At 39.5% G+C, this 20,938-nt stretch overlaps 1 protein-coding gene across 2 annotated transcripts in view; it reads right to left on the bottom strand.

Moving 5' to 3' along the window:
- COL15A1 (collagen type XV alpha 1 chain) overlaps nt 1-20,938 on the bottom strand; it is a 111,020-nt gene that overhangs the window by 64,931 nt on the left and 25,151 nt on the right. For both annotated transcript variants that reach the window (XM_048940711.1, XM_048940710.1), the window contains exons 3-7: nt 14,733-15,280; nt 11,539-11,613; nt 10,970-11,065; nt 1,348-1,474; nt 388-506 (exon numbers count right to left, since the gene is read on the bottom strand). In XM_048940711.1, the coding sequence (XP_048796668.1) occupies nt 388-506; nt 1,348-1,474; nt 10,970-11,065; nt 11,539-11,613; nt 14,733-15,280 (965 nt within the window). The remainder of the gene's footprint in view (nt 1-387; nt 507-1,347; nt 1,475-10,969; nt 11,066-11,538; nt 11,614-14,732; nt 15,281-20,938) is intronic.

The raw sequence follows: 20,938 nt of genomic DNA on the forward strand, positions 1-20,938 counted from the left end.
CAAGATGCCTCGTTTCAGCTAATTAAAAATCACGGGTTTTTGCGGTGAGGATTTATGTTGGTTATTTTTTTTTTGTTTGCTTCTCACTCCCTTTAATGCAAAATGGAAGTGGTGCAAAACTCAGAAAATTTTTATATATGAATGAAAAATATAAATCCCCTCTCAATAGTAGAAATCATTATAGATCTGAACTTTGGCATAGTGTGAACACTTTCCAATTTGCTGTAATGAGAGGACATTCAAAAATGTACAAAGCAATGTGCTTTTTTGGTATGCTGCTATGATGTAATAGGTAAAGGCAACAGCTCACAAAAGCAATTAAAGTTCATGTGTTCCTGCTCTTGAGAAAAAAAAAGATAGGGTAGATATTAAATCCATAGTACAGACCTTTTCTCTGCTCCCTCCTAGCAAGACACTAGCACCAGAGCCATCTTCTTCTCTTAAGATTTTCTGCATGACAGCTGTAGATTCTCTGTTGCTTTGTCCAGTTTCCACAACAGCCGAGTCTAAATAAGATAATCACTTATTACCGAGAGAGGAAAATGACTCTAATTCAGTGATTATTTATCTTAACATTCTGATTGCATTTAGTTACAAGAAAAATAAATTACTTAGATCATTACCAAAATACACAGACAGAAACATTCCAAGAATTGGTGTTAGTCGTTTTATAATTCTGAAATATTTAAAAGGACAGAAAATCAGAAGAAAAGAGAGAATAAAATTATATTTTGAAAGTTTACTTTAAACATCTTATTTGCCTCAAGATCATGTCTAACAGCAGCCTATTTTCACCTCTGTAATGCCAAATGCCATGCTTCTCACTGACCTGAGCAGAACAGAGAGGACTTTTCTCCTTTCCTTTCCTTTGCCTAACTCCTGCTCAGTGCTGTAGAGTATTGCAGCCATAGCTCCACATGTCAGCTTTGTTTATTTATCTACCTATGTATTTAAATTTGAACTTTAAAATATAAACTCTTGTTCCATGACTTAAATTTCTATACTGTAGAAGGGTAAATTTATTCTCTGCATATTTAACAACGGCTGATGTAAGCATGGAGTGAAGTGAGAGATGAGTTGAATGGTGACTGTATTTGCTAACACTTATCTTTGCTGCTGTTAAGAATCTGTAGTGTAAGAGATTGCAGTTTCAGTGTTTGAGAAGCCAATCCTTTTCTAACACACAAGATCCTCAAAGTCTCAGGGTTTTCAGTTTCTGACAGCATCTAAAATATGTCAGTGGCTTTTCATGTATGGGAAAACTACTGACTCTGACCTACATAACATAAATGACAACTCTTCCTCCCATGCTCCCAAACAAGAAAGCAGACAAAAAAGAGGCAGTGCCTTGTTCTTTAATTTTAGCTGGTTCAGAGGTTTCTTCTTCTCTGTGACGTCCTGAGAAATCATTTTCTTTCAAATAAGATAATATGGTTGGAGGTGCTTCCACTGCCTCAGCCAGTGAGTCTTCAGGCTAAAAAATGTAAAATCCCAAAAAACAGTTTAGAAAGAAGTCTTAGCACATGCTATAAAGCGAGAATCAACTGATCATGTTTCTCAAAGCATAGTAATTAAAAGTTCTACATTTATGAAGTAAACCAGAAATCCAGATCTCTCCCAAATAATACCTTTCAATTGCTATCATTACAACTGAAATTTACTAAATGTCAGCAGATACACACTCTTTATTTTAAAAAATTTTATTTCACCTCTTTTTTTCTTCCTGACAGTACACATTTAGCTTCTGCCGAGCATCAGATGTCACACAGATTTGGTCAGGATTTTGAGAAAAGCTAATACAGTTAGATCTGCTCTTCCAGACCAAGTGATCTACACTTGACATGCCTATGGGGATGGAAAAAAATACAAGAAATATAAAGGTACTACTAGAGAACTAAGCCCGAAACTGTCTCAGGGTCGGTAAAAAGTGGTCAGTTTTGTAACCTGGTACATAATAATAATAAGAGGAATATAACTAGTTTACCCCCTGAAGGAGTTAGAAAATTGGAGAAGTGTCAGCTCAGTGCCATGACAATTATTTTATGAGGACCTGAATTTTCCATTTAAGTAAAATTTAGATGTGATGCCATGGTAGTTTGGAACTGACTTAATGGGCAAAGAATTCTGCTCTTGAACCAGATCAACAAGTACAACAATTTGTAATATGGATTGCTAAAATATTTACTGAATGTTGTGTTTTAACCCTGGTAACCATACAAGCTCTGATGCAGACTCCTAATTACAGCCCAGAACATACTTTAGAATCTCCGTTAAAATATTTATATATATATATGTAACATTTTTTAATTTTTTACATTTCTTGTGATCAGTATGTGAATAATACAAAAATAGCCTTAAAAATGATAAAATCTATTTGGAACATTTACTTGTAGATTATTCAATTTAATTTAAAGCCAAAAGAATAATCCTCACCAGTACAGATTGGTAAGCCTTACTTTGGACACTGGAAAAATCATGAGGCAAAATCTCTTGGAACACATTTCTAGACATATGAAGAAGCAGCTAACCAGGAACAGTCAATGCTGATTAATGAAAGGTAAGTCATACCTGATCAACCTGATTGCCTTTTGTTATAAAATGACTGGCTTTGTGGGTGAGAAGAAAGAGAAGCACACAGCCATCCATGTCTCAGGCTGCAGAGTGTGCCTGAGCTTTGTTTCAATGTCTAATGGCAGAAATCAGCATCCCTGTGGGAATTGTGCCCAGGTAGAAGAACTGTTCAGCTTGGGGTCAGAGTTTTGGGAGAAGGTGAACAGGCTGAGGAGCATCAGGGAGTCAGAGAAGATCAACTGGTATCACTGAAATCAACTTGAAATCATACTTTGCCATCCCTGAGACACATGCATCAGCTGGCCACAATGGAAGAAGTAAAGGACCCTCAACCTTCTTGGAACCACACAAAAAGAAGGAAGACCTAAGAGACAGGGAGAATAGAAGCATGTTTCTACTTGGGGTGGCAGGCATATCCCTTCCCAGCCTACTTTAGTCCCCCAAGTGTCCTTATACAACAGGTATAAGGCTCTGAAACTTGATGAGCAGTCAAGAAAAAAAGAAAGATTATTGCAATAGATTACTTCCTTTTGTGGGGAAGAGAGGCCCAATACGCTAACCAAACCCAACCCATAGGAAGCTGCTCAGGAAGAAGACTTCAGGGCCTTGAGATGATTGGTTAAAAGACTGGTAGTGTTTTTCTGTCTCTTTCTAGCAGCAAGGAATCATATTGGAAGAAACAGACATATTCAGCTGTTCAAAAAATGGCTCTGATTCTGGTGACTGGTAGAATTAGATTTATTTTTTTGACCGTGGAATGGTCTACACAATACCAGGCCTGCTGGTGCTTGGTGGAATACACCTTTCCCAGGGAGGGAAAAGAATTTTTGTGCAGTGATGACTGAAAGAACTTTAAACAAGCTTGCTAGGGGTAAAGTACAAAAATAGGCTTGCCAAGATTTCTTATTTGTAAATGGAGGGTGTCTGAGATGTGAAGAGGTGACTGCTAGCCATCTTGGCCATAGTCACTGTGAAATAGTCAAGTTTAAAATCTTCGGTAGTAAAGGAAAACTTCCAGAAAAACATTGACTCAAAACATTGAAGTGAGTAGACTACAGGCTGCTCGGGAATAAGTTGGTGATATCCCCTGAGAACAAGCTTTTCATGATCGTGGGGTTCATCCGTGCTGTTCAGTTTTTAAGTACCACTTCTTAAAAGCACAGGAATAGGTGATTCCAAAATGTCAGGAGTCAAGCAAGCAGGGCAAAAGGCTGTCCTGGCTGAACAGGGATCATTTTCTAGAGCTTAGGCAGAAGAAAGCACATGGCCACTGAAAGCAAGGTCAGATGACATGGGAGGAATACGGAGATGCTATTCATCATTGTAGGGAGATAACTCACAAGACCAAAGTTAGAGTTGAAGCTGACTAGTATCTCAGAGGACAATAAGAAGGGCTTTTTGAAATATATAAACAACAAAAGGAGAACCAGAGATAATACTGCTCTGTTATTTGATGAGGATGATCCGCTCACAAATAAGGAAAGCCAAAAAAGCAGATATTTTTAATGCCACCTTTGTTTCTGTCTTCAAAACTGATGATGGGTCTGGGGTTCCCAGATGAAAAACACTTGAAAGGCAATGCAGTCATAGATCACAGCCAACGTGGGTTCATGAGGGGAAAGTCATACTTAACTAACTTAATTTAACCTTTTATGACAGGGTTACCCATCTAGGTGAGTAAGAGAAGCCAGCTGATACAATCTTTTTGGATTTTAGCAAAGATTTTAATACCATTTCTCACAGTATCCTTCTGGATAAAATGTCCAGCATACAGCTAGACAAAAAATCATTGGATTTTGTATCTGGGTTGGAGCAATCCTCGATATATGTACAGAAAGAGATCTAAGGATTCTTGTTCAGGGCAAGCTAAATATGAGTCTACAGTGTGCCACTCTACAGGCAGCTACAGGCACCAGTTTTACTCTTCCTGTACTTCATCCTTGAAAGCATCTGTTCACAAATGTATGCACTGCCAAAAAAGCAATGACAAGAACAAGGACTGGTTTTGCATCATGAGATATTTTTTTCTCTGGTAAGGTATATCTCATGAAAGTCCAGTAAAGAGACACGATCAGATTTTCCTTTGAGTTTTATGTCTGATTGCAACTCTACACATTCTATTAAAAAATGTGCTGGTATATATGTCAACTGAAAATGGAACTGCAAATACACAAAAAACTGATTATTTGTTCAATAATCTTGAAACTTACTCTCAAGTTCCATTATCAAAACAGAAAGCAAGATTTTATCATAAAACATTTAATCTATTATGTTACTTTCATACAAAAAAAGAGGGTGCACTAGATACACAATTGAGTAAATTTACAAACTCTGTGAAAAAGAGAAGAAATGCAGGTATAATGTCCATCTTCTGTAGTGGTGTCTTTAGTATACTTGTATTATTGAACTGGTTTGAGCAATTATTACATGTATATTGCCCCCATATGTCACAAATAGCAGAAAAACGAATCAAATACATATTAAAAACTAAAAACATATCACAGATTATTTTATAGTTTTTGTGAGCTTTTTAAGACTTTGAAAAATAGAAAATACATCAGCACCACGTGAGTATTCTGGACACTTCTTTTTCAGCTAATAAATTATTAAACTGGACAAGATATACAAGGAGCAGCTGAGGTCACTTGATTTGTTCAGCTTAAAGAAAAGATGGAGGTGTGACTCTATGGTCTATAGGTTCCTGATGACAGGAGTGGAGGGACATGTACTGATCTCTCTCTGCTGACCAGCAGTAAGATCCAAAGGAACAGCATGAAGCTATGCCAGAGTAGGTTCAGGTTGGATAGTAGGAAAAGGTTCTTCACTGAGAGCGTGCTTGGGCACTGGAACAGGCTCCCCAGAGAAGTGGTCACATCACCAAACCTGCTGGAATTCAAGAAGCTTCTGGATATCTCAGATATATGGTTTCTTTATTGGGTGGTCCTGTGAGTAGTGAGGAGTTGGAGAATATGACCCTTGTGGGTCCCTTTCAATTTGGGATATTCTATGGTTCTGTGATCCTTGTGAGCCCTTTCCAACTCAGGATATTCTATAAATCTATGAAACTGGAAATCAGTTATCCAAAGAAGGACCTGGGGTTGTCAGTGGACTGAAAGCTGAAAATGAGCCAGTAGTGCATTCTGTCAGCAAAGAAATATATATTAGCAGGAGTTCTGACTAATAGATCTAGGGATACTGTAAACTTCTTTCATTCAGCACTTCTTAGACCACATGTAGAATGCTGATCCAATTTTGGTCCCCAATTACAAGACAAATATTAGTAAACTGGAATGGGTCCAGCATATGCCCAGCAAGACAGACAAGATCTGGAGCACTTTCCATGAGCAGTCAATGATGGAACTGGTGTTCTTCAGTCTGGAGGAGAGAAGCCTTCTGGCTGATCTTGTGGCAGCCTTCCTATGTCCACAGTAAGATTATGAGGAATATGGAGCTAGGCTGTCACAGTAGTGCTTGGCAGCAGAAGTGACAATGGGAACTGAGCTGAAAAAAGTGATGTTCTGACTGAATGTAGGGAGAAATATTTTCACCACGAGAATAGACATGCATTGGAATAGGTTGTACAATGAGACTGTATAATGAACAACCTCCATTGTTTCCATGACCAGATTGGAAAAAGCCCTTAGAAGTGTGATCTAACCTGATTGTCTGATGCTGTTTTGGACAGAAGGTTGGACTAAACAAACCTTCCATCTACCTGAAATGTTCTGTGATACTTGATTGTATTTTTGTGATTGCTAATTGATGAATACATAAAACTAATGAGAAGAAAATGACTCTGTTCCTGAGGGGAAAAAAAAAAATCCTTATAAAACCAATACTCCAACACAAACCAAATGGCTTCAAGACTCATGAACTAAAAATGAAAACTCTTTTTTTCCTACTTTTCCTTTCTGGCATTGTCTGTCATTGCATTTCTGACATACAGAGTGGCGGTATTTTTTTCTGAGAATTCCTGTAGATGTGCCAAAGACAGCTTTTGGCTGAATAGCAAACTGTCAGGGAAAACACAGAAAGATTCTTTACAAAAAAAAGACCTCTTACAGAGATTATGAACACCTCCTTTTTTTGCTGATTCACTGACCTAAAAATTATGTAAGGTCCATTAAATGGAAACATGCTGAAACAATCCAAAGAATGCTATCTATTCCAGGGCTCCAGTAAGGCAACTGGAAGCAGAGCCAGCAATGTGCCCTTCTGGCAAAGAAGGCCAGCATCATCCTGGTCTGCAATGAGAAGAGTATTGCCAGGAGGCCAAGGAGGGTGATTAGGGTAAGGAAATCTACAGGAGGAAACTGAGGATGCAAAAATTCCCATGAATTGAAAAGAACAAGCCAAGAGATTCAAGGGGACATACGCAGCTGAGATCCACTAAACACAAACATACACACTCCTGGCTCAAGCACTTTCTGTATCACTGCTCTGGGAAGGAGGAGAAGTGAGCAAATGACTGTATGGTGCTGAACCACCTGCCAGGTTAAACCACAAAAGGCATTTTGGCACTCAGTGTGGGACTCAAAGTGTTGACATAACAGCAGATCTGACTGCAGTGTGTTAACAAAAGGTGTTGTGGTAGTAATTGCTGATCATTATGTTAATTTTTCCCCTAATTTATGTAGACTCTTTGAGAGACTACTCATACTACCGTGTAGCATGTGGCTTGCTGTTTATTTTCCTTGCTGTGTTGTTGTTGTCTTCTCTGAGTTGCATTAAGGTTTCTCTTTTGCTAAGCTGTGTGGCCTTTGCCAATATTATGATAAAATTAGGCAGCTGAGAAACTAACATTGTGTGGGTATTTGGCATTGCAGTTGTCTTTGGGCAATGGAAACCAAACTGTTTGATAGTATTAGTAATTACAGCCTTTGCTTTGTCTCCTCAGGGAGCTTAGCTATAAAGGAGATAGAGGAGGGCACTTTCCAACAGTTCCTCAGCCTCTCTTTCACTTACTTTCTTTGCCTAGAGCTCAAGAGCAAGCTACTACGGCTCTTGAGAATTATGAATACCTGTGGGATGTTCAAACCAGAGTGCTCCTGTTGCTGTGTATCATGAATGTGTTTCAGGTTATGTTTGAGATTAAACAATTATTTTAGAATATTGCCCAGAGATCTGCCCTGTGGTGGGATAGTTCTGTGTGGCAGAGAGTGCAGAATGGTACAGGCAGTTGTCCAGAGCACTGCACCCCCAGTGGTTTGAAACTTCACTTCTGAACAACTGCAGAAACCTGAAAAATTAATAAAACATTTGGAAAAAGTCTGCTGTTGCCCTAGCAATCCTAAAGAGGTACAAAACACTGCAGTGTGCTGAACTGGCCTGTGCCTACTGAGCTCTGTTCAACACTATTCAGCATCTTCAAGGCAAAGAGAACACATCTGGATCTGATAACAATGCAATGGACCCTCCAACTCCTATGGCAGCTCCAATTCCTGCAACAGGTGCTGTGGTTGCTCTGAGCATTGTGATCACTGCTCACCTACTGCCACTCCAATCCTTGTGATGAGTCCTGTGGTTGCTTCTGCTGCACGTCCTGTGCCTGTTCCAAGTACTGTGTCAAAAAACAAACAAACAAACAAAATTCCTCCCAAGGGAGGTGCACCATGCCCAGAAGTTCAGACCTGTGGTTGCTCAAGCCTCTTCAGTGAACTCAGTGGCTGCTCCAAATTCTCTGACAGGTCCTGTGGTTACTCTAACTCCTGCACTAAGCCCTGTAATTGCTCCAACTCTGATACCGATTCAGTGGCTGATCCAAGCATGTGATGAGACCTGTGACCACTCAAAACCACTCAATGAGCCCTGCTGTTGCTCCAGCTCCTGTGACAGGTCCTGCAGCTGCTCCAGTCCTTGTTACAGACCCTGTGGCTGCTCTAACCCCTGTGATGGGTCCTGCAGTTGCTCTGACTTTTATGACAGAACCAGCAGTTGCTCTAACCCTTCTGGTGGGCCTTGCAGGTGCCATGACCCTCACAGTCAGCCCTGTGGTCAGTTCAATCCCTGTAACAAGCTCCATGGTTCAACCAGAGAATCAATCAGTGCCAATATCAGCAAGATGAAGAAAAGTCTATGAAAGTCAGAACATTTAGCAAAGAGAAACTTATAAATTCAGAGAAGAAGCAGAAGAAAGTGGATCCATCACAAAGGCAAAAAGAGGAAAAAACAGAAACCATCTGACTCCTAACACTGAGTGAGCTGCGAGATTTGTGAAAAGATTATGGCTGTTGTACAGGTGATGGTGGAGCCAGTATCCTGGACCTAGCTGGCAGTGAAGCTAAACAGCTGAGATCCCTTTCTAGGGAAACTGGCACTGACAAAGCAATTGGAAAGGAGACACAGTCTTTCACTGAATGGCAGCCACTCTTGTCAGTCGTGAGGGAAAGATGTCTCTTCAAGGAAGACCTGGTATTTAGCTCAGGCAAATAGATCACCATGGAGAAAGGTATTCAGTACTTGAGGGAAATAGCTTTGGTAGAGGTGGTGTATGGAATTAACTTGGTTGATAATACCAACTCCCAAAATCCAGATGACATTAAAAGTATGTGACTGATGTGGAGAAGAATTGTATGGAATGTACCATCATTGTATGCCAGCACCCTGTCAGGAATGAACTGGAAAGATAATGAAAGACCAACAGTGGTTGAAGTGGCCACCCTACTTGGGCAAAATGAAGACTCTCTTATTCCCTATGTGCCTGTGTATCTGTTGTGGAAGAAACTGACTCAGAAGTTTGAAGAGAAAGAAATAAAGCTCAGCAACTCACCCACCTGTACATACCAGTATTTCAACCATTAGAATTCAGAGACAATAATGTAGCAGTTCAGACCTCTGGCTGCTTAGAGTGTATGAGTTTCTCACTGGCACTGTGGGGCAGCAATCAAAACAGCTGTGTGAGAGGTGTGAGCAGGTAGACAATCTGCTCTGCCTTGTGACCAGGTTACAGGATGAAATATGTCGATTAAGATTATCACTCAGGACAAAAAGAAGGAACAGGGAAACCACAATTCAGCCACGTACAAACAGGTTGTTTCAAAGGAAACAACACAAACCCATGGCAGTCTGTATTTAAACCCAAGGCAGACTGTGTCACATCAGGTTGAAGAAAAAAACTGCAAAGCTGGAGGCAAGAACACAAAGGAAAAGAGAGAATGGAAGCAACTCTGTGCCCAAAGCTGCAAATGAAAACCCTCCTTGCCTGCTCCACTCCTCCAGGTGCCTCTCTACCACAGGTATGAGGTCCTGAATGTGAAAGACCTGTCTGAAGGTGGTAACAGCCCACTCAGTCTTGACATGCTAATAAAACCAAACCAGGAAAGGCCTTCCCCCAACACCAAGACTACTACACTGAAAAAGAGATGAGAATTGTGGGTGATTCCTGCCTACAGGGGGCTGAGCATCCAATATGCAGAACAGAACGTCTTCTGTCTTCCTCTTCTTGTAATGAGGCAATGCCTGCTTGTGAAACAGGAGAAAGTAATGGGGAAGATCAAGGAAAAAGCCTAAAAAGAATTAAGAAGTTTTTTTTTAAGGAAGTGACAAGAGCAACTGCCTAGCTGAAGTGCCTTTACACTAAGGCACACAGCTTGGGAAACAAGCAGGAGGAGCTGGAAACTACTGTGCTGCTTGAAAATCATGATATAGTTGTGGTCTCCAAAACCTGGTGGGATGGTTCCCACAACTGGAGTGTGGCTGTGAATGGCTATGAGCTGTTCAGAAGGGACAGGCAAGGAAGGAAGGGAGGGGGTATTGCTAACTACATCAGGGAAGGAATGGAATGTGAAGAGCTGTCCCTGAAGGACAATCATGAGCCAGTTGAAGGTCTATGGGTGACAGTTAGAAACTGAGGCAGCAAAGGTAGCCAATGTATGAATCGATGAATCGATGAATCAATGTAGGACACCAGATCAGGCAGAGCCTGTGGATGAGACATTCTACCTCCAGCTACAGGAAGCATCATGAATGCATGCACTCGTCCTGGTGAGGGACCTCAACCATCCAGACAGTTGCTGGAAAAGTAGCACAGCACAAATTCCACTTTTTAAAAATTCTCTTCCACATCCCACTGGGAAAGGGGAGAGTAAGTGGAAGTCTGTAGCACTTAGCCACCTACCAGGTTAAAACATAGCAAATGATAATTGTTCCAGATAACTGTCATATTTGCATTCTTTCCTTGTTGTTATATTCTTCTCAAGGCACTTGTTGATCCTTATCAAATAAACCATCCTTTTGATCTGATGTAGTGCAGTCACTCTTGTGGATGAGTACATATTGTTCTCAGAGGTGCCTTTGAAAGCTGCTATAAAGGAAAAACTAGTGGCAGAATCTACACCTTACTACCTGAAGAAGCAATATTAAACCAGAAAGGTAAAGTGAATAAATCCAATAAATTTACCCTCATGAGAAGGTGAGAAGGCACGAGTTCTTCTTGTGTCTCAGTAATGTCTTCATATTCTTGAACGCTGCCATTGCCACTGATATCCCCCGAAGCCTGTGAAAATCCAATCAGAACAGCCAGTTCATAAAAATCAGAGGAAAAACCATGTTCTCCAAGGAATTACCTACTTGATGCAGAAAAAAACTTATATCTATGTATGTACGTACGTATGTATGTATTTATTTATTTTCCCAGATTAGGGAAGCCTCAGTCTCATTATGATGTTAACTTGTTTTGATGCTAAGGATATTTCATGAAGATGAACTTTCAGATAAATATTAAACACTGTTCCGTTTTTCAAGGATGTTACAGACAAAAGAAAAGGATGTTTTATATTAAATCACAGCTTCACAGACTGCACAGTAAAAAAAAAGATACTTTCGTATAGAGAATTTAAAAAATTGTATTGTCTTGACAAGAGGATATAATACAGTTAGGCCTATGAAAAATATCCCATGGTAAATGACTTTGAAATCAGATATACAGGAACTGAGGATAGATAAAGAAATATTTGTAAGAATACTCACAGCTGGATCATCATCTTCACAATGATCTTCAGTGGCTCTTGGGTCAGATCTGATTGTCAGATGTTGAATTGAACCCTACATGAAACAAGAAAAGCAGTTCTAGGAAGTAATATTTCATCGAGTATGCACAAGAAAGAAAAACAAATGGAAAACAGACTATAAAATCCTCTACTTGCTTGGAAAACTATTTGAGGCATGAATTTATATTTTTAAATAAGTTCAATTTAAAAGTATAAATATGTTTTCATGTTCTGGTCTTGCAATAAAATTTGAAGCTGCCAGACTATGAGTTTAAGGTCAAGAGAACTGTTAAATTGTTTACATACTTTGTCTTTCATCTGAAAGATAGATTTCTAGATTCTGGCTAAGAGCCTTTGAAGTGCAGCCTGCTTTTTTTCCTGGTTAAAAAGTACATTGCTACTGCAAAAATTGCAAGTGAAAATCCATAAAAAACAGGCAAAGGATTGTGAGGGAATACAGGTAATTGGTGAAGAAATCGGGGGAGAAACCAGCTTTAAACCTCAAATCAGAAAGGAGATGGGATTTTTGATCAACAAATGTTTCTGAGTTGCGATTTACATTTCTCACTCTGACATGCTGAAGAAGCAGGAACAGTCATTTTAATCATTTAAATCTTATCTTGTCTTTTAGATTGCAAAGATTCAAAGAAATGTGCAGGACATTCCCTTGTTATGAGGTATCATGGAGTTGGGCATGATAGACACATAGGGTAGAAAGACAAGTATGGACGTCAATCACCATGATCTGTGTCTTCCTGTTCTGCTCACTCTACATATTTTGCCTTCCTACTCTTGCACTTTTTGTAGGCAACAGCCTGAAGAAGCTGCCAGATTTAGCCTTTGTCTCCACATAACTCCTAAAAATGTATTTATCTGGTGACTTCAAGGAACTATAATGTTTACACTACACAGCAACATTTTGGTTGTGTTCTGTGTGCTGACTGTGGTCACGGACGCATAGCAGATTTGCTCGTTCAGAGGTAAAGCCTGAGTCTTGGTGAGGAAAACTGCAACCTTTGTTGAGATAAGAATCATAGGACGGTTTGCTATTGTTTAATATAACAAAATAAAATAAAATAAAAAGAGAGAATAAAGCAAATTCCAGTGCCATGTTTGTTTGTCATGTCCTACTTTCTGGCTCCCTGTTTCCACTGCTGCTGTCTTCTCTCCCTTTCCTAGAAGCTTTGGGGAATTATAAGCAAGGGAATATTTTGAAAGCAACTTTTCTGCTGGATTTGAGAATATTCCAGAAAGGAAAAAGAAACAAACATTGAGATTCTTTAGTTGTCCTGTAACCATCAAAGGCCATGAAACTTATTACGTTGGTACTTCCTGAATTTGCAGACAATCTTAGGTAGCAACTCAGTGATTTGAGTCACCTTTTTTCTCCTACAATTAGACAGTGGCCAAATCAGATATTGAACAATGTTAAACTAACCAAACAGTTTACTGAAAACTACACATGAAAGGATATGCAAACAGATACCTGAGCTATCTGTTGGAAGTGATGAGTAATTTTCATGTTATGAGTGAAAATCATGTTTGGAAAACAAATTTTCCTCTCATATTTTTATCTGCAGCTCTGGAAGGTGAAGGAAGCAAAATGAAGAGCCCTAAGCTTTTCCAAGAAAAGTTACTGTCAGCCATATATTCCAACCAAGAAAGTAATGGTCAAATCTGTTACAATACAGAGGATGGGTATGAGGTACTATAGACACTCTCTAGGTCTTGTGCCTGCGGTGCCTTCTCAGTTAAAGCTGTTTGCAGACACATCATCACTAATTCAGCATGACTCGGTTCATTTCTTTTTTGCACATTTTTTACAGGAACAAGGGTGAGAATTTCCTTTTTGTTCCATAAAATCTGATTATAGTTATGTCCTTTTGTGTCTGGCAACCAGGGCTTTGGACAGATGAATTCCCGTGAGCCAGAACAAAATAGCAACTGACCTACAGAGACATCTGTCCAATCTGCTGTGAATTGTTTCTATTTGGGGCAAAATGTTCTTGTCTGAGCAGCTAATCAACAACGTAATTTTTCTACTTTGAAACAATTCTCACATATGATGCATGAAGAAATAAAAACACAAGGGCACTGTGTGAACTAAAGCATACATCACAATTCATAGCAATGAAACAGGCAAATGACTGAAATTTGTGTACTCAGTATAGCATACAAAAAAAGCCTGTTTCAGTGGGAAGTACCTTAGGGTGTAATCCACTATGCATTCCTTCCACAATATTTGCAGATTTATTGGTGATAATCTCAGAAACTGATTATCAAACATGAGTTGTCCAGGTAGGGTACCCAAATCAACTGATTTTCTTGAATGTTTCTTATTCCTACTAGTAATCAGGGAGCTCCGATAGTCCAGTCATTCTAACTGTCTGGGTAGGGAAGCATGAGCAGGCATTATCCTACATATCCCTTTCTACCATTTATTTGCTACTAATCAATATATCTGTGTAATTCCTATTAGAAACAGATAAATTACAGATTCCTATTAGAGACAGATAAATTACAGAAACACATTATTTTTGTTGCTTATCTACTGAAGCTCACAACCTGTCAATACACTTGAGCTTCGGAAATAATATCTTGTTTTCCTAAAACAAATATGTTTTTTTACTTTTTGTACTGCTCTACCTCTTTTTGGGAAGAGGTATATCATAAACTACCATGCAATTTTTGAAGTACAGAAGAAGTACAAAAGCAAGACATAAAAGGTGTGACATTTCCATTACAGTTTGGCAATGAGTTGGTCACCTGCTCAATAACCTTGGAAGCTCAATGGCTGAGATTTCCAGTCTGAATACAGCTGAAAGACCCTTACATTCAAGTTTTGCAATAGTGGTTTAGGTCCATTCCATTTTTCTAGAACTGAAAAGCTTTAAGTAGTATATAAATTGTAGAAACAGCTTTATTTTATGTATATCTTTATCTCTTCCTGATATTGTGTAAAATAAACATATCTAGCTAGTAAGAATTTAAAATATTGAATTTTTACAAAGGTATTATTCTCAGAAATTAAACAAATGTATATGCTGAAATCTGCCTTTCAGATAAAAGACTATACAAATGTAAGTGATATATTTACTTTGATATTCATAGTACAAAAACCGAGCATTGGGCTCAATATATGGATCAGATGTGAATTTATTGCATGGTACTTACTGTGAACTTTTCCAGGCCTGTGGCTCCTGCATTACCAACAAATATCCCAGAGCCAGACTCAAATACCAAGGCTCGATCCGACCTCTGAAACTGAACTCTCTGATACTCTTCACAGTCCATGAACAAAGCAATGCTATTTCCCTGAACAGTCACTGTAAATCTATTCCACCTATTAGTCATCACTGGCACTTTAAATGAAGCCGCTTCTCGGGAGATACTAGAGCCAGGCTCGGTATAATACATAATTATTCTCTGGGTGCTCTCATCAACTGGTGAAAGTCTAATTCCCAAGTAAATAGTTTTCTGGAAGGCATCTGTTATTGCAAATAGCACTCCTCCACGATCACTGTTTGGTTTCACTGTAACTACAATTGCAAAATCTCTATAGAAAGGCAATGGTATTATAGCACTTGTCAATCGACCAATGTTGGCATCTGTACCAAAGCTATACGCTGGAAAACCTCCGTAGCCAGTGACAAAGTAGACAGAAGGAGGGAGTGGAACTCCTATTAACTCTGTGAGATCAAGATGTTCTTTTGAGCCTCGTTCTGTAAAGTACGAGAAAAAAAAAAGTTATTTATTCTTGACGTTCACAACCCATTTAATTTCAATCATTTAATGAAGATCTTAAAAACTGTGAAGCAGTGTTAAGCTACCGTTGACATGCTGCTAATGCTTTATGTCCCAGTTCAATTAGTGCTTAAACATGCCTAGTTATGTGTATATGTCAACTTTTGTTATTTGACTAAACTGAGATTACTCACATGCTAAAAAAAGGTCCATGTAAACATTTGGTGAAACTGGGATGTAACAAGTACTTCCTACAAAAGATATTTTATTTTAGCTGGCTATAAACTGCAAATAAATTTTATGCAAGTGCTTACAGCATGTATTCAGCAAAGATTTTTTCAAATTAGATGAGAACAGAGAACAGGAAATCTATACAAAGTGCATAGCACAGTTTCACTAAGCCAGGATAAAAATTGCGGTGGGCTTGTTGTAACCCTTGCAATTAGCCCATCTTCCAAAGCCAATTTCAGATTTTAAGTCTTTTTTTTTTTTCCCCCCTCAAATTTATCTCCTTAGTTTCACTATGTACATAAGAAAACCCTTCAGTATCAGAATGAGAGAATTTCTACTTAACATACAGAAGTAAGTACCTCTGGCAAACAAGCCCAGAGAGCAGATTCCTTACTGGCAATGCAGCAACGCTGATAACATCCAATTTTAACTAAAGTTTTGGGCAGGCATACTTTAACAGTATAACAGGAAAAAAAAGCAAACATGCAAACTAGCATCCTACTAAGAAGTGAAAAACAAGCAGAAAAAGGTGCCATTTTTAATCCCAGTGAGTGATTCATATTTGAATCTATTCAGAGTTCCACTCAAAACTAAAGCCTTTCCCTTCTTTCTTCCGCCTTTGCAGTCTCCTCTAACCTTGTATTTTTAATTATCTAATTCTATCTAAAAGTCCCTGTTCTTTAGGTTGGTGTATATTTTCACTGGTTTTAGAACATTTATGTTATGCAAAAGCAAACAAAGTTCTTAGGGTATGTCTTGATGTAGCTACACCATATAAAACTATAATGACTCATGCTGTAAACTCCAGTAACCAGGTAACTGTTGACTTTCTCAGCAGACATAAAAAAAAATTACTCTAACTCCATGAAATTCAGGTTTTTAAATCACTTTCAAGATCAAATGCACCCTAGCTTTTTTTCTAAATTCTTCTTCTTTCTTGAATATCTTCAAACCATAGATAAAGAAGGGAGGTATTTGGAATTGTTGTGTAATTCCCTTCTTTCTCTACCTCAAACGCCACATTTCTCATATGAAGTACATCACACAAAAACTGCAGCATGGAAAACATGTCTTGTGTTAGAAAAATACAGATGAGGCAAACAGTCTTAAAATATCACTAAGAACAAATATAACCTGTGATCCAAGCTTCACGTTTCCATTTGTCTACCATGGCAGATGTAAAGAACATCTTTCAGGTAATCTGTGGTGTTTAGGTGCTTCTTTGTACCTAGTTGGCCTGTTGTTCACCATGGCTACCACTACTAGTGTTCCTAAGGCTTTTTCCTGTGACAACATCTCTGTATTATGAAAATTGATAAAGATAATGGACGTGACATTAAGCAAAATCAGCTTGCTCAGATCACTGGTGTCACCTATAGTAGGATGATGATTATGTTACAAAGGCCAGGAGCTAAAAGCAGACCGCTTGCTTTCAAGTACATTAGTCAGAACAGGGGGGAGCTAGTCCCTAGATCTTTTTTTGTAAAAGTACTTACAGAAACTGAAAAGTTCACCTGAGGTGAGTAATGTTGAGGCACATGGAGCTGGCTTCTATTTCTACCTGCCTGTCCCCAGATTCTGATACACTTTATGCTGAAATTATCCACATACACTACAGCCATGGTTTGAGCTGAAGTTTACTGGTTGTATGCAAACTAACGGGATGTACATGGTTCAGAATAGTTTAGTTAACAGTTGGTTTCTTAGAATCTATGTTCTAAGTCAGTATTTTAATTTCAGCTCAGGACATCCTGGCAACCTGAAATACCTCAAGTTCAGACCTGTGTCTGCTTCCAATAACTGTACTATCTCTACACGCCCCTCTGCCCCACTGTTCCAAGCACTGTGTTTTTGTATTAGCTAATCAACTCAGGCATGATAATTGGCCATCCAGAACGAGAAATTGAACAATTAATCTCACAACTTTCACCATAGATTCTCATTAAGGTACTAAGGTGCTACTAGCATATCATGAGGTTGGAGGTTTCAAGCATACAACAGGGTGGATGCCTACTATCTGCTTACACAGGGAATCCTCTGTTACAGAGGACTTAATGGGATGAAAATAAATGGAGAAAAGGACAAAATTATTTGAAATGAAGAGAATTTTACTGACAGTGCCACCTCTTTGCCTGCAGTCTAATCCCTCAAGGGAGACAACGACCTATCCCCAGGCTGACAATTTGAAACAAAACTGTACAAAACAATAAAAAAATGATTGTAGGGAATAATATAAAAGTCAGTTATAAAATGACTTCTTGTTCCATGATTTTTAAGCATTCCCAAGTCTTTCATAATGTGTATATTTTTGTAGCGTGGATTGATACAGCATCTTAGCCTTTTTAAATTTATTCAGCTATTGTAACTGCAGCAGTTATATAGGCTGAAAAAAATCCAAATGGAATAGTAATGGAAAAGGTATGCTAGTCTATCTGAACCCTGCCAACAAAGGGAACTGAAAAGCTTTGCTTAGAATACCCAGTAAAAGTCAGGTAAAATATGTACAGATTGCACTGCGTTCTGAAACCTTGCAAGATGGTTCTGATGAAAGAAGAAAATAGAGAGGGGTTTTTCACCTGAACTATACTTCTGTTATTCATTACTCATATGGAGTTACATCATACTATGTGTTGCAGCGTTTTTCATTGTCCTAGCATCACTGCAAAGATATAAAAAATGTTTTCCCTGTCCCAAAGATGAAACAAATTCTAATCTCTTCTCTGTGCATTAGCTTCAACATTCGCTTGCTTCCACTGACTGGATGAAGTCTGAAATTCTCCATACATAATTTTTAGAAAGTATCAAAGCTATACTTAGAAACAGAAAAACTAGCTCCTTCTCTAGAAGATATTTTTCCTCAGACATCTTTTTCCTTTTCATCTTTAGGTGAAAAGAATATTAGGAGTTGTATTTATGGTGGTTTAACACTGGTAGGTAGCTTAGCTTTACCATGTTGTCTCTCACTCCAACTCCTCTAAAGGGCAAGGGGAGAAAATGTATTGAAAAATGCTGAGATAAAGACAGAGATCACACATCAGTTACTGCCACAGGCAAAACAGACTAATCATAAGAGAAATGAAAGTAACTTATTGCCTATTGATGACAAATTAGAACAGTGAGAACTGAAAATAAACTCCTTCCCATCCTCCCACTTCTACATGCCTTCCTTTGAGAGTCATAGGCAAACTGGGAATGGAAGTTAAGGTCAGTCTGTAAAGCTTTGTCTTTGCTGCTCCTTCCTTCTCACTCTTTTTCCCTGCTTTATTATGTGGTCCTTCCAATAGATGTCGTCCTTCCCAAACTGATCATACTTGGACTTCCTACAAGCTGCTGTTGAAGAACTGCTCCAACTTGGGTCTGTACCCTGGGGCCCATCCTGCATAAGCAGATTCCCCCAAACTCCAACTTCACCATAGACTTCTCTCCACAGTTGCAGCTCTAGCTGGGAGCCTGCCCCTTTATGGGCTCCTCCATGAACTGAAGAGGACACTCAGACATTGTGAGTGTCTACTATTAACCACACTGCCAGGGAAATACATGGATGAATTGCAAGCAATATGGATACATATGTGAATCAGTTGCCCTAGTCTTTTTAGGAGATTTCAGTTTCCCAGACAGAAACTGGGAATATCAAACTGCTGTGACAAGCAAGTCTGAAGAATTCCTAAAGCACAATGAAGACAATTTGCTTCGATAAACACATAGTGAGCCAACTAGAAAAGATGATCTCCTAGATCTGTTTGAGAATAGAGAAGACCTTGAGGAGATGTGATGGTAGGTGGCAGTCTTTGCCACAGTGATCATGAAATAGTTCAAAATTTTTTTGGTGTAATGAGACAAAAGTTCAGCTGAGTTGCCAGTTGGCAGCTTAAGAGAACAAACTTTAAGTGACTAAGAGAGCTAGTTAGCAGTGTTTACTAGGAATTGGCTCTAGAGGGTTTAGGGATCCATGAGAACTGGCCCCAATACCACATTTAAAGGACAAGGAACAAGCAATCCCATTATGTAGCAGGTCAAGCTATTTATAAGCAAGCCATTTTATTGAAGATCTCAAGCAGATAAACTTCACAGTGGAGGCTTGTGATGGGAGACTCTTAGTTGAGGGTCATAACCATAGCAAAATATCACGAAAACAAGGACAGGGAGAGTTGGGGTGCTCCACGTCCCTCCCTTTCCTGAGCAGGAATGGTGGAGCCCCTGATGAGACGTGACTAACATGATGTGAGCAAAGTCAGTAGTATTGGCAGAAGCTCCCCACATATACAAAGGCAGCCCCTAGGGAGCGTGAGTAACTGGAAGCATGGCAAATAGGATGTATAAACAGGGCACTGCATGTCAGTAGATCATGACCCGGCAGTTTGCATGGCAGTTCATGTGGGAGGGCAAGAAGAGAGGATGCACTTTCCTCTCCCCACTTGAGAGGCCAGCTCAACTATTGGTCCTCATCTTTTCAGTAGAATTAGATCTAGCAGTGGTCTACATTCAGCCAAAAGGCACTGCTAGAAACAACACGGTTACTCAGACCAATCACCCACACAAACACGCAGCTGTCCAGGTCTCTGGCTGTAGGGAGTGCTTGAGGCTATTGCAAGTATTGGATAGATACTGCTTATGTGCAGTGTGAGCAGGTGGGTGATCTAAACACCTGCACAGCTAAAAGAGGAGGTAGAAAAATTAAGAGGCATCAGGGAACATGAAAGGGAGATCAGCTAGTGGAGCCACACCCTTCCACTTCTTCAAGAAAGTCACTGGCAGGACACTCTACAACTATCAGAGAATCCCCATCCTCTTATCATTAGACAGAAGAAGGGGACCTAACAGACAGGGAAGAGTGGAAACAGGTCCCTGACTGGGATGGCAGGCAAACCCCCTCCAAGCCTACATCATCTCTCCAGGTGCCCTTGTAGAAAAGGTAAGAGGCCCTGGGACTTTAAACACAGGTAAGTGAGGATGCTGAAGTCCATGCAGAGGGTTTTTGAGGGTGAGTCAGATACCTCCATGTCTTAAGACTGCTTCTGCCAAGAATAAAGCAAGTGTAATTGTCATAGGTGACTCCCTTCTGAAGGGAACAGAGGGCCCAATATGCTGACCAGACCCAACTCAGACTGAAGCCTGATGTCTCCCTCAAGTCCAAGTCAGGGATGTTACTAGGAAGCTGCTTAGTCAGGTATGGTCCTCTGATTATTATATACTTCCGATAGTGAAGGTTGTCAGTGCTGAGGTTGTGGGGAGAAACCCAAGGGCTATCAAGAGGGACTGTAGGGCATTGGGATGGTTAGCTGAAGGAGCAGGAACTCAGGTGGTCTTTTCCTTGATACTGTAACAGGGAGGGAAAAAAACTGAGAGGAATAGGAAAACCCATCTGATAAACACTTGGCTAAGAGGTTGATGCCACAAGGAATTTT

Source organism: Lagopus muta, chromosome 3 (genome assembly GCF_023343835.1).
Source record: "Lagopus muta isolate bLagMut1 chromosome 3, bLagMut1 primary, whole genome shotgun sequence".
Taxonomy (NCBI): domain Eukaryota; kingdom Metazoa; phylum Chordata; class Aves; order Galliformes; family Phasianidae; genus Lagopus; species Lagopus muta.